This window comes from Stegodyphus dumicola, chromosome 2 (genome assembly GCF_044657685.1).
Source record: "Stegodyphus dumicola isolate Sdum_Otavi_A_Nest chromosome 2, ASM4465768v1".
In the NCBI taxonomy this organism is placed as follows: domain Eukaryota; kingdom Metazoa; phylum Arthropoda; class Arachnida; order Araneae; family Eresidae; genus Stegodyphus; species Stegodyphus dumicola.
In genome coordinates this window covers 248,305,329-248,319,507 of record NC_140769.1, presented here as the reverse complement: position 1 = coordinate 248,319,507, position 14,179 = coordinate 248,305,329, and the positions used below count along the sequence as shown (strand labels likewise).

Sequence of the window (14,179 nt, the reverse complement as noted above, 5' to 3'; positions counted from 1 at the left end):
CTCTCCATCTTAATTTGGTTATTTACATTTCCATTTTAAAATTAGTAAGTGCTTATGACAAATTGCCCAAACAGTGTCATTTCAAAATTAATCCATGTCATATGATTACTGCATGATGCTAATGATGCAGGCATTTATAGAAGGCTTTAGACCAGTCGTTCTCAACCTTTTAATTACTGCGTACCATCTAAACAAAAACTGGAAAACTTTAGTACCACCACTACATTTTATAATGATTATTTTTCACTTTCTCAAAGAAAAAAAAAATATTCTCCCGTATGCACAACATGTTGAACATCCGTATTAAATATGGGCACATAAAAATATTAGATTAAAAATTGGTTAGCATTTTAATTATCAAAATTTAAGTTATAATCCTTTAATTCCAAAATTTAGTGTGAAATTTGGGTCTATTTAAGAGAGATCAGTTTCTTTATGTATATATGTTATTTCACTTAGTTTTAACCTTAAATTAAGATTAACTTTTTAATTTTGTTCTGTATATATTTTTCAAATATAAAATGGAAGAATACCTTTGTTCATTGAATGCATTTCTAATCGAAATTTCTTTTTCGTAATCGTCGGAAAAATACACGCTGAAATTATTTATCAATGAAAAACAAAGATTTTTAATGTCAGATGCTAATTCTTTTATTTTCAAATTATTTTCGGTTAGAAAATTTTCTAGAAGTGGTAAAAAGCTTAAAATATTATTATCCAATTCTTTGATTATTAGCTCTTTTTTTTATCATTGCATTTATTTTATCTCTAATGGTAAAAAAAAAAAAAAAAAAATTGACACTTTGTTCTTGTAATCCTGAATTTAATTCATTTAACTTTCCAAAAATATCAGCTAAATATGTTAAATGCACAAAACATAATCCACTAAATAAACAATTTTGCAATTCAAATTTTGAACCACAGAGGAAAATTTGAATTTCTGATCGAACATAAAGATCGAAGTTCAAAAAGACGATTTAAAATTTTGCCTGGATAACCACCTTATTTCAGAATGTAACAAAAGTGTTTCATGTTCACTGCCCATTTCTTGGCATAAAATCGTAAATATTCTTGAATTTAAAGCTATGCTTTTACCAGGGGCGTAGCTAGAGTTTCCAGCGCCCGGGGACAACTGAAAATTTGCCCCCCTTTCTGGGTGCCAAGGATGGAAAACAATTCATAAAAAATTTCGTAGCATCAATTTGGCGCCCCTTGGATGCTGCGCCTGGGGACAGATGTGTCCTCTTGCCCCACCCTAGCTACGCCACTGGCTTTTACTAAAATTAACAATTTTTGCAGCTTGATTCAAAATGATTTTCATGTTTTTGGGGATTGTTTTGGCTACTAAAGCTTTACGATGAATGGATCAGTAAGTAAATTTAGTTTCAAGTGCATCTTTCTTTATTTGAGAAATAACATCGGAATGTTTTCCTGTTAAATTCCGAGCTCAATCACTGTATACGGTAATGCGCTTATTCCAAGAGATATCATTCTCAGACATAAAATCGTCAATTACTTTACAAATTTTATTTGCAGTTGCTTTATCATGAAGAGATTCACAAAATAAGTATTCTTCGGCAATTCATATATCTTCTTTGAAACATACCTAAACTAATAAATGAACAAAGTTTGTTACATCATTCGAAATACTCAATGTGTTTTATTTTTGGAATTTGCCATCTCATGAATTCATCCTTTTATTGTATCATTTGATAACGGAGTTTATTAACCATTTTTTCTTTGAATAATGTTAAAACGATATCTTTAGCTGCTGGTAAAATAAGGTTTTCTTCAACTGTATGAGCCTGCCCGGTATTGGCAATTCTTATGCTTACCAGGTACTTACTATTTTTGAACTGTGATATTTTTCTCTTAAAATATTCTTCAGATTTATCCTTTAAACTGGCATGCTTAGATTCAAGATGTTTTTTAAGAAATGATGGTTTTCATACTTTGATTATAGTTCATCGCAAACAATACACTAAGTTTGAGGGCCTATTTCACCTTCATTCCAGGTACATCCAAATGAAAAATAACTTTCAATAGATTTTTTATAAACAATTTTTCTTTTCTCTTCAATATTCTTAGTGCTAGTACATTGTCCTGTATCCATCATCTGTGAATCATCGCTTTTCGGCTTAGCCAATCCTAGCCATTTTTCCATTTTGAAAAATCTAGGTTTGTTTTATTATTTTTTCATAGATACTTAAATGCACAATATACTACAAGTCTTTCACAAACAACCGATGCTTTTTTAAAATCGGGTAGAAAAGTAAAGGATACAAAGCAACAAGACAAAATACTTACTGTCAGAGATAGCAAATCAACATAAAAAAATGTTTCTATTCAAAAATAAAGCAATATGAGCCCGGAAATGGTGGCAACATAAAGTGTAGACATGCTAAAAAATCGATCAATTCTAAAAGAATTAATGAGATAACTGTTATCTTTTTTTAGGAACTTATTTTTATTCACTATTTATTACAACATCCATTTCTATTACTCCTTTTAAAACAGTATTTATGACAAATTTTGTTATGTCTACGGCTAAAAGAATATATGTGAAAACAAAAATGGTTTATTTTGCTAAAGTTTGTGAGTGGCTATTGACCTTGAGCAAAGATCAGATCGCATAAATTTATGAGTGTTAGGGAAAAAACTTAAACAGGATGTTGGGTTATTTAATTTTTTAATTTAATAAATTTTTGAATTTTTTGAATTTAATAGATTCATCAATGAATTAATGAATACTTTGTTTTTCTTTGTGTACCACCTATTTTTCTTTTGAGTACCACCAGTGGTACGCATACCGCCGGTTGAGAATCGCTGCTTTAAACAATAATAATTTCAATTGGTAACCGAAAATTTACATTAACCAGTTAAAATAAAGCTAAATCAAAATTACATTATTCTAAACTAAATTTTCATCTTAGATATATGATATTCTCTCTCTTGCTTCTCTTTTGTCTTGCAACTCACTTATCTTTCCTCCATTGAAGAAAGGAATAATGCTCTTTCCTCCATTGAAGAAGGGAATAGTTTAAATATGGATGACAAAATTTTGATTATAATGACAAAAACTATGAGTGAATTAGGTAAAAAATATATAAAAAAAGTAGAAAGTTTAAATACAAATTCTAGAAAGTCATCTAATTAATATTACTTTTTTTCTTTTATCATTATTATTTTGAATGAAGGTGAAGAATTTGTTTTACAACCTTAACAAATTTCAAATCTTTAAAATAGGTACATTTCTTAAAAATAGAATTTTAAAATCTCATAAAAATATGTTATATACCACAATGAAGTTTAAAAATCAAGTTTTAAAATGAAATATTGAGAAAAATTTATCTAAACATTTGAATGGAAAAAGTTAAAAATGATGCAATAGATTGCATTGTAAATAATTTTTAAAACTAATAAATCATTAGTCTTATTTGCAGCATTCTGAGAAATGTATATGACAACATGAAAAATAGTGCCATGTAATGAACATCATACCCTTGAAGACTGAAGAAATTGCAATACTTTTATTTTTTTTATACAAATTCTAGAGTCATCTAATTAATATTACTTTTTTTCTTTTATTATTATTGTTTTGAATGAAGGTGAAGAATTTGCTTTACAACCTTAACAAATTTCAAATTTTTAAAATAGGTACATTTCTTAAAAATAGAATTTTAAAATCTCATAAAAATATGTTATATACCACAATGAAGTTTAAAAATTAAGTTTTAAAATGAAATATTGAGAAAAATTTATCTAAACATTTGAATGGAAAAGTTAAAAATGACACAATAGATTTCACTGTAAATAATTCTTAACATTAATAAATCATTAGTCTTATTTGCAGCATTCTGAGAAATGTATATGACAACATGAAAAATAGTGCCATGTAAATGCCCTTGAAGACTGAAGAAATTGCAATACTTTTATTTTTATTCATATTGTAGCATTTTTTTAATGTAAAAAAAAAAAAAAAAAAAAAAAAAAAAAAAAAAACTGCTCAGTTAATTATCATTTTAGCATTCTTGCTTTAAAATAGGATGATGACTTTTTTTTTTAAATATCTGTAAAAATTTCAAAACTTTTTAACCAATATATTTCAAGATGTTAAAATTTTAAAATCACGGACATCAAATGTTAAAAAAAAATGTTTTTAGTTTGTTCACTAAATGATATGATGTGTAAAAACTCATTTCGGCAATAAATTTTAGAAAACATAAATTAAATATTAGAAAAAAAATGCTTCATCAAATTATATTGTCATCCACAAGCAGTATATATACAAAATTTGAACTCAACAGCTTAATAGGAAGTAGTTTTAAAATTGATGACAAACTTCTGACCACAGTGTCAAGCATCATGAGTGAACTAAATAAAAGTTTACAAAAATTATTATTTATGCAATCATGTTCAGAAATTTGAATATACATGTTTAGATCTTTTGAGAGCTACAATAATCCAGTTTAATATTTCTAAAAGCAATTTAAAGCAAATTGTAAATAAATACACAGGCAAACATAAAATGCAAGTTTGAAGCAATAAAACCTCACCTGATTCACGCAATAATTTATATATATCTTCATCATATATTAAATCAATATCATTAAATTTCTCTCCAGCAGGTGAAAGGTAAGAATCTATGGAGTCATATCGAGATTTATTTATTCTAAATTTGTTATTTTGCAGAGGCTGAAATTGGGGAAAAAGAGAGATTATACTTAAATGTTATTTCTTTCAGTCAATGTAATGACAATAAGAAAAACACATATTGTTACATTTTCACTACTTACATTCATGCTATGTAAAATTAATATAATTGCTCTACACTGATTGGCATATCGCTCTATAGCTTAAAATTTGCTCTACAGTTTAAACTGCAGTACCAGTTTTAAAGAGTTATGCAGTTTACTAACAAATATTAAATAAATATTTTAAAAAACAATAAATACCTTAACACCCAATTCTTCATAAGTTCTGTCATCTACAGAGGCAGCAATGATGTCCCATCTGCAATCTCTATCTGTTAAGTAACCACGATGAACTGGAGATGCAGCACTCAGAGCTAACTACATAATATAGAAACTTCGTTAACTGAAATAACTATTTGAATTTTTAAATTCATTTATGCATCTCTAAAGCAACACTTTAAAATACATTATGCCCAGTTTACAATTTAAATGAATGAAGATACTGGAGAATAAATTCCTTTATGCATCTTCAATGCAACATTTTAAAATAAATTAGGCACAGTGTACAATCAAATGAATGAAAATACGTATTGCAAAATTTTATCACCCAAGTCATTCACGTAAACCCCGTAACCGCTCGCTTAGTAAATGATTTCAATCATGGTGATGAAAGAATATCAGTAGTACAACAAAGTGATTACTTTCACATAACCTATTGTCAATTTCTATTGCTTTGAAAAAGCAAACCATTACACATTATTTTTAGCCTGAAACCATCCTCTCTGCTTGAAAGGTCTAGGAAGTTTTATAACCTCAGTGATTTATACACTAACTTGAAATAGCATCAATACATTTATAATGAAAAATAGCAAGTTAAAAATAAAGAAGATTTAAAATTAGCAAAAAATGAGTGGCACAACTACTTTTATATGATCATGAGATTTATTTCTTAGTACATACTACACTGGAGAATTTTTAGTGAATACCATCTCAAACTATCTTTTTTAAAGTGTACATGATCATAATTTTGAACATTCAACATCTCCCAGTATCGCTTGCACATAAACAATATTGAATACCCTTGAATAACCCCTTGAATCATAATTTCAGTTCAATATAACATGAGCATACAGCACCATGTGGTAAAAATAATTTAAGTTACTCTAAGTTAATTAAGTTATTCTAAGTTACTCTTTAAGTTACTCTAAGCATTACTGCAAAAATTTACATCTTATTTGATGATTTCTGAAGCCAGTCAGTCTTGTGCTGATCTGATAGGAACTGAAGTATTCAGATACCTGGTCTGTCTGCATAAGCATTTAAGCTTTGCTCATCATGAGAGTTAATGCATATGACATTCATTGAGGAGATGGATTAAGATTAAAAAAAATTTCTCTAAATAATATATATTCAAACTTCTTTGAGATTCAAAAATAATGAAAACTAATGAAAAAAGATTTCTAGCTTTAAAAAAAAAAACACTACACGGTTTTATTAATTTTTTATGTTTATGTCAGCCTTGTGCTAATCTGATAGGAACTGAAGTATTCAGATACCTGGTCTGTCTGCATAAGCATTTTAGCTTTGCCTACTATGAGAGTTAAATGCATATGACATTCATTGAGGAGATGGCTTAAGATTGAAAAACAGTTTCTCTAAATAATATATATTTAAACGTCTTTGAGATAAGAAAAACTAATGAAAAAAGATTTCTAGCTTAAAAAAAATTAACATCTGCTTCATTTTCCCCTTTTAATTACAATAATATTTATTTTTGCATAAATTATGTATACATTCTTAATCTGAACTATACTTGTTTTTCCATAGAAAGTTAGTTTTGTGGGATACTATTTTACCACACACACAATGTGTTAACAACATAATCCTTTCATTTGGTAAGGGTTTCTTATATAATATCATACAAGACCATTACAAGAAGGCTGGCAGAAGTTTGACACTGTTAATATCTTTATAACATCTACCACAAACTCTGGGCAGCAACAGATTATTGAAATATTGCAGATGCAGTGTTTGAAATATACTGAATTGATATTGTATTATATTTAACAAAATCAAATTAATAAAAATTAAAAATAATAAAATCAGTTTTGGTTTGCTTGATTACTGAAGAATTCCTCTGTCAGCCCAAATCATTATAAATTAGCACACATCCATCACATTTAACATTCATTTGGAAAGCTACTGGGAAATGATACCTAATCATTTTTATGTTCTTCACACCACTTTAATGACACAGCTGAGATGATGTTGATATGATTTTGCGGCCTGTTTTATTGTAACTGCTATTGCATCTGCCAAGTGCCATCTTTCAGCAAGATAGTCTTCATCTGCATATGGTGAACATTTCCAGAGAATATACATATAATGTTACAATTCTTTTTTTTAACCATCCAACTCACCAAAATATATGAAACATGTAAGAATGCTGGTACAGCTATCTTGCAAGAAACTGGTCAGCAGTTATAAAAATCTGGCAAATGTTCAGCATAACAGCATTCAACATTTGTATGATTCTCTATCAGACTGAATATATCCCATACAGGCATATGAGGCACTTTCACATCATCAGACCTTAAACTGCGCAGGAGCCAGGCTCCTGTACTTCTCAGTTTTTGAAGTAAATTGTAATTCCAGCCAGAGTGCACCAGACACTTAAATAAAAGGGCTCCAGTGCATCTTTTATGTAAATGAACCATAATTTCAGCAGAAAAATTTTAACAACAAATAAGACTTAAAATTCTAACTGTTAAATGCATGCAGTCTTTCCCTGAGAAACAAAGCCTCTGACAGAGGTTAAGACTTTTAAGGAAAGAAACGCTCTCTACCTACATGCCTAAGGCTGCAGGAAGAACAATGAATTTATGAGAATGGGTAAAATTTCCACCCTCAAAAGTACTAAATGTGGTCACCCTTGTTATGCACGTACAATGCTAGTAACTCCCTAAGGAAGGGTTTTTTGTGATGATGTAAACAAATATCAGGCAAGAAAACTGTCACTTGTATAGAGCCTTACATTTCTTACATTGTTATAGCATTTGATTCAAGGCAAGTTTTTTTTCTCTCCACATTCTGCTTGACAGCTAGATTTATATCGGCAGGGAATTGTGGTCAGACAGTGTTGAACTCTTCTTTGCTTCCGAAGTTACACATCTCCATTAAAATTTTCGCTCATACTCTCATAGTGTTTCCAGTATTCTATTTTCATTAATGATGCTCCAATGGTTTTACCTTTTCTTCCTTTGAAAAAGAAGAGTCTTTTCTACCATCCCTTGTTTCTATCATATATGTCACATTGTCTGTTACTATCATCCTTTGATAGTGCATTATACAGGAAATTTCAGGCTGAAATACCACCAGAGGTTATATGAGCTATTTATCTGTTTTTTGAATGAAGTTGTAATTCCCAACTAAGATCCAATATTTTATTTTATTATTTAACTGTTTATCATTATTATAACAATTTGCTAAATTTGTATTTAAATTTTGACTAAAAATTTGTATTTAAATTTTGTTGAATTTTAACCTCAATTAGAATTTTTAAATACTTTAATTATTAGTTATTTTACTCATACATTTTTTCTTCTTTCTTCGTGGCCTTCTGAACACTCAATTCACATAAAAAGTCCTTAGTTATTATTGAAAGATAATTCATTATATAATTTAGCTCTTTAAATTTTAAAATAACACTTTTTATTCATCAATACATTACATTTATAGTAGCAGATTTGCTCTTTTTGTTCATGAATACAAACAACAGTATTTATTTAAAAATAATAAAAGATTAAGTCAATGGAGTTATGGCAAAATATTTTTAATTTATTGTATTATGTTAGTTTATTTTTTCGCATTATTATGTCAGTAATTACGATAGGATTAGGCCATTATTTATTAAACTTTAGAGATAACAATTTTGATGCTATAAAATTAAAAACCAGTTATAATTGCTAAACTTCCATTTTTAAGAAAGAGTTTTCAATTCCAGTTAATGAATTCATAAAATCAAACAAATAAACAGGTAATTTTTAAAAATATTTTAAAAGTCTTTATTAAATATGAAGCATTACTTTAAAAGTTTAGAAAAATCACTAGCATAAAATTATGGCTGCAATAATACAGAATCTACTGTTAAACATGATAGTAAAATATCTTTTGCATTTATAATTCAACTTATACAACAAAATAAACATATGTTAGTTTTTCATCTGATATACAGAATGATAAAATAAGAAATGCATTAACATACTGCTATAGGACAAACTGGTGCAAGTTGATCATACAACGTTCTAGCTTCATTTATATTGCAAGCTTGAAAGGTAACCTGAAGACATGAACAGCCCATGCCAAATCCCATAGCATCCATATAGACATGATTTGGTAAAGCAGCAGCTGCTGCTTCGCCGTCATCTCCAAGGTTGGTGAAGTCCTCAACAAAAGGATCTGGTGTATTTCGGTCTCTGTAAACTAATGGAATTACTTCTCAAATAAATATATGAGAGAAGAAAATATAAATTCTAATTTATTTAATATCGATTATAACAAAATAAAAATTTCCTGATGGTAACACAAAATGACAAATAAATAAATAAAATAAAATCTAAAAATTTATATTTTCTTAGCTTTTCTATTTCAAATACAATAAGACTGATAATTAAGAATAAAGAATGTGTGAATTAATAATCAGAATTACACAGATTTTTTTCTCCATGAATCTGAATATTTCAATACAATGCCAAGCTAATATTAGACCATCTACACATAAAGAAACTTTTAGATGCTAGGCACAAGAGATTTTATGATACGATTTTGTACTGGGATGAAAAGTGATCACTTGGTCTACATATGAGATATTTATTTCAGATGCTCTGAAGATTTTATTTTTTTTATAGCAAGACTCTAGTTCTTTTCTGACACCTAAAGTCAGCTGAAATCAAATTTCTTTGCAATCTAGCAATCTACATAACAGAGGAGTACTTCCCAGAATTTTTATTTTTTTAAACCTGGTACATTACTGTCATTACATGAAAGGTAAAAAATAACATCTGAATGAAAAATGGATTACATACATAATATGTAAGATATTTCATTTACCTTCAACAATATAAAAGCATGTTTTTCATCAAATGATAAAGTTAATCACTAAAAAACAATTTTCACTTTTTTACTATCCAATGAAATCACTCATGATGACCACATCTGAAGCTCGCAAATATTTTTGAGAATATAAATGAATATTAATCGTTTGACTGCTATGCGGCACAAAAGCGCAGCATTCATTTGTCTCAAAAACCATGACGCAGTTAGTTATTTTAGAAGGCACTCGTGTTACAAAGTACGTGTGAGGTCAGACTGACTACGTTCACATCCACGGAGCAACAAAGACACACTGAAACTCGCTGCGCAGTGGTTTTTGAGACAAATGAAAGCAGTGCTTTTGCGCTGCGAAGCAGTCAAACATTTAATACAGTCAAAAGTCTTTAATCCGGACTCGTTGGGACTTTCCAGATTATCAGATTTTACGGAGATCATCAGTTTAAATCTGGTAAGATGGCATGCAGAAATTACAAAATTAAAAATATGAAACCATAATTTATGAAATAAAGAGCAATTATGATCTAAAGGGTATCAAAATTTACAAAAAAAAAGGCTTAGTATTTATTTGTTTACTTTAATTAAACATTTCTTTCAACGCGCGCATGTGTAAAGCATACATTATGCATAGTCGAAATTAGAAAATTGTAACCAGAAAATTATTTGATGTGTATTCGTGATATTTATAATGACGAAGAATTTGATTTAAATCATATCAAAGACTGAGTACATCAAGATGAAATACTATATTTAGTAAAAAATTATAAGCCGAATAAAATAAAAACATCTGCCTGAAAATAAGGATAGTGCTGACAGATCAACTTCCAGTTCAATGCGTGCCATGACTATCCTCTCCCCCCCCAAAGAGCAGCACGGAGTTTATAAACAGATTTCGGAATGGTTAGAAACAAAGGATATGCCTTTATCCATTTTTTGCAATTCCACTTTTTGTTTGATGGATATCGAAACATGCTTTCACTTTGTAGATCCTTTGGCAGCTCCATAATCGGAAATTCTTTTTGACATAATCGAAAGTTCAAGCTTACTTTTATAAAATTGCTCTAACACTCTGCAAAAAATAATAAGCCGGATCCAATTAGAGGATTAAGGAACAACACAATCTGCAACATTAACTGAAATAGATAATTAGATAATTTTAGCTTAGCTTATACCGTCCGTTATACATTAAACGCACATGCGTAAATGTATTATGTGCATGCGTAAATGCAAAATGCATTTACGCATGCGCAGAAAGTTTGTAGCTTTGAGGTCCAGATTATAGATCATTCCGGATTATGGACGTCCGGATTAAAGACTTTTGATTGTACTGACATTACCATAAGACATTTTCTCTACCTTTACATAAGACCAAAATTGTCTCAAAAAGTAGCTGCTCACCTGACAAATGTTTCATTGTATTTTATAGTAACTCCTATTTAATACTAGCATAGTTACAAAATCTGAGTCAATTTTTCCTTTTCAGATTCACAATATAGAGAAGAAAAAATATTTCTTTGTATGTTTGCAAGGCCAAGCCTAATTTTATATAAATGGAATATCTATTTCACATTTATAAGATGATCTAATTAATATCTTTTATTACAATAATTTATTTTGTAAATATATACAATAATACTACATTTCAAAATTATCTAATTAATACCATGTAAAAAAAAAGAAGAGATGTATGGATGTCTAGCAATATGGAATTTCATGGAAACAGCGCTTTGAGAAAGAGAACTAGATTTGAAATTTTTTAAAGTACTAGTCCCGGCTGGTATAGTCATCAGTGACATTGACTGCCATATTGATGGGCCCAGGTTCAAATCCCAGAAAAACCATGAATGTTTGAAAGTGTGTAGTATCTGTGCGGCAAGGAGGTACTCAAAATATTGGGCAAGCCAAAAGTCTTCATTAGGGATTGGTGAGATGGGAAGAGGGGTAGGAGACCTTCAGACCCCCCTCCAATGTTCTCCCTCAAAATTGGGGCAGAACTGCATAGTTAGTTCAGCGAGACTATACCTGTTTGATGAAATTCTGATATTCTACCCATTTCTACCTATACCTGCCCATAGCTCCACAATATTCTCTCGAGAAGATGAGAACAAAAGAATTCAGATTCAGGTATCCTGTCAGATGATCACATTTTGAAAATTAAATGTTAAAATAGAAAATGGTAAAAGAATAGAGGTACAAACTCAAAATAGCATAGTTATAGAAGTTTCCCCTTAAATAACCGCAGGATAGATGGTGTTTATTGTTCGGCCAGACAGTGTAGGAGTTTAAAGTGGTTAAACAGATTTATCAATTACAGGAGGGGGGAAAATCGAATTATTGGATAGTTATAGCAATTACTATTGCCTTTGTACAAGGCTAAACTATACATTGATTAGGAGTTCTGAAAATAGATATACAACTAGTCATTTGCATTACAATAATTTAAAAAAAAATACATTTAATATTCCAAGCTACATCAAAGCACATCATAACAAACAAATTTAATGTTCTCACTAAATACCTAAAAGACTGATGAAACATTTTGAAATGAATTCTGCATAAGCTAGCAACAAACTTAAATATGAGACTAGCAGAATATTTTTCAGTAACTGTGATTAAATTAATTGATGATTTTGTGGAAGCTGATTTATATTAAGAATTTCTTAATAATTTAGCAAAGTGAATACCACAGATATTAATGTTTCTTAAATATGGCACAGACATATGTTGATACAACGTCATAAAGGGAGGGAAGAAAAAAAAAAGGATAAACACTTATAGTAACTATAAGTTAAATTGAACTTTACACTGAACTCAATATAACATGAAAATGACAGTAACATGAAATTTTGCTTTTTTATTAGTAAAATATTTTAGAAAGATAAATTCATTATCTAGAATTTAAAAGCTTACTTGGTACGTTTATAACAACCTTTCTGCCTCGTCGTTGTCGTATGTTTCTTGCCAAAGTTCTGCAATAAGATTACATTAAAATAGTATTATAATATAAATTGTGCATGTAAGATAAATATAAGATCTGCAGAAATATATTTAATTATTTTTCAATGCACAATTAACAACCTGCATCTAAAATGTATTCCATAGCTTAAAACAGCTCTATTAAATTCACAATTAAAAGAATTGTTCACAGTTATAAAATGTTCAAAAATTAAAAGCTCTTTAAATAATTATGCAATCACAGTTTCCTAAAATTTCTATTTATAAAAAAACTTTAGATTTTCCTACAATTGTCCTCTCATATGCATTCTGAACTTGCTATTAGCTATATTAACAAAAAGCATAAACAAAGTGAAATAAGATATTAACATCACTTACAGCATCTTCAGAAAGATGTTAATATATATTTACTGTGAGCAAAAGCTCAGTCTTTTTTTAAAGCTTCAAAATTCCCTATTCATATAATATTGTCAAATTTATATTTAATATTTGTCCACCAGAGCAGTTAATATACTGATCTAATTGAAAGTTATCACATTTCCATATAGATATTTTTTAATATAAGCCTGGATAAATTTTTTTAATTAAAGAAAAGGAATTAAAATAATTCTTTATTTAACAGGCACGATGTACATACATTTTGAATGCAGAAGGCGTTTTTGAAAATGTATATGAGAAATAAAAAATGCACGTACAAACACACAACTTTATATGCATATTAAAATGTATTAATAAGTATTAAATATCTTTTCTTTTTTGGGTACTCTTCTGTTATCAGGACCGGATTCAGAAATGTATGTATGTACATATGGAACTACTCTTATATGTGCCCTCAAGTCGCCAAATTTCTTGCCAAACATTTTTGGCAAGAAACTCCATGCTGCCATATTACTATCTAAGTTTTTTTTTTTTCTAAAACCACGTTTTGAACACACAATTTAAGCTAAAAATCCGAAACAAAAACAAAAAATTTACACAGTAAAAATGTAAAGTTTCTAACCAAAAATATTTGACAAGAATCCATGTACACAGCGATATGTTTTAACTTTAAAAAAAATCATCTACGAATTGCACAATCTAGGCAACGAACAAATCTACAAACTATGCACACCTCGCTTTAATAAATTAACATAACAATAAATTTCAAAGAATACCATGTACACAGCGTTCTGTTTCAACTTTAAAAAACATCTACGAATTGCACAATCTAGGTTCTATGCACTAATCAACAAAATAAACTAAAATAAATTAAAAAAACAATAATAACGACAGAAATTCATATTAAAAAACAATGAACATAACATTCTACAAAATAAGAATAAAATAAAATGCACTCACCATGAATGAATGCTTTTTCGAACAGCAGTAATACCAATTTCATACCGCCTTTAACATGCCGCCATGTAATCACTATCTTATTT

General features: G+C 29.0%; 1 protein-coding gene across 3 annotated transcripts in view; it reads right to left on the bottom strand.

Moving 5' to 3' along the window:
- Positions 1-14,179, bottom strand: part of Gclc (glutamate--cysteine ligase) — a 59,253-nt gene that overhangs the window by 23,575 nt on the left and 21,499 nt on the right. For all 3 annotated transcript variants that reach the window (XM_035367395.2, XM_035367394.2, XM_085811989.1), the window contains 4 exons: positions 12,714-12,772; positions 8,959-9,176; positions 4,956-5,072; positions 4,557-4,695 (listed from right to left, as the gene is read on the bottom strand). In XM_035367395.2, the coding sequence (XP_035223286.1) occupies positions 4,557-4,695; positions 4,956-5,072; positions 8,959-9,176; positions 12,714-12,772 (533 nt within the window). The remainder of the gene's footprint in view (positions 1-4,556; positions 4,696-4,955; positions 5,073-8,958; positions 9,177-12,713; positions 12,773-14,179) is intronic.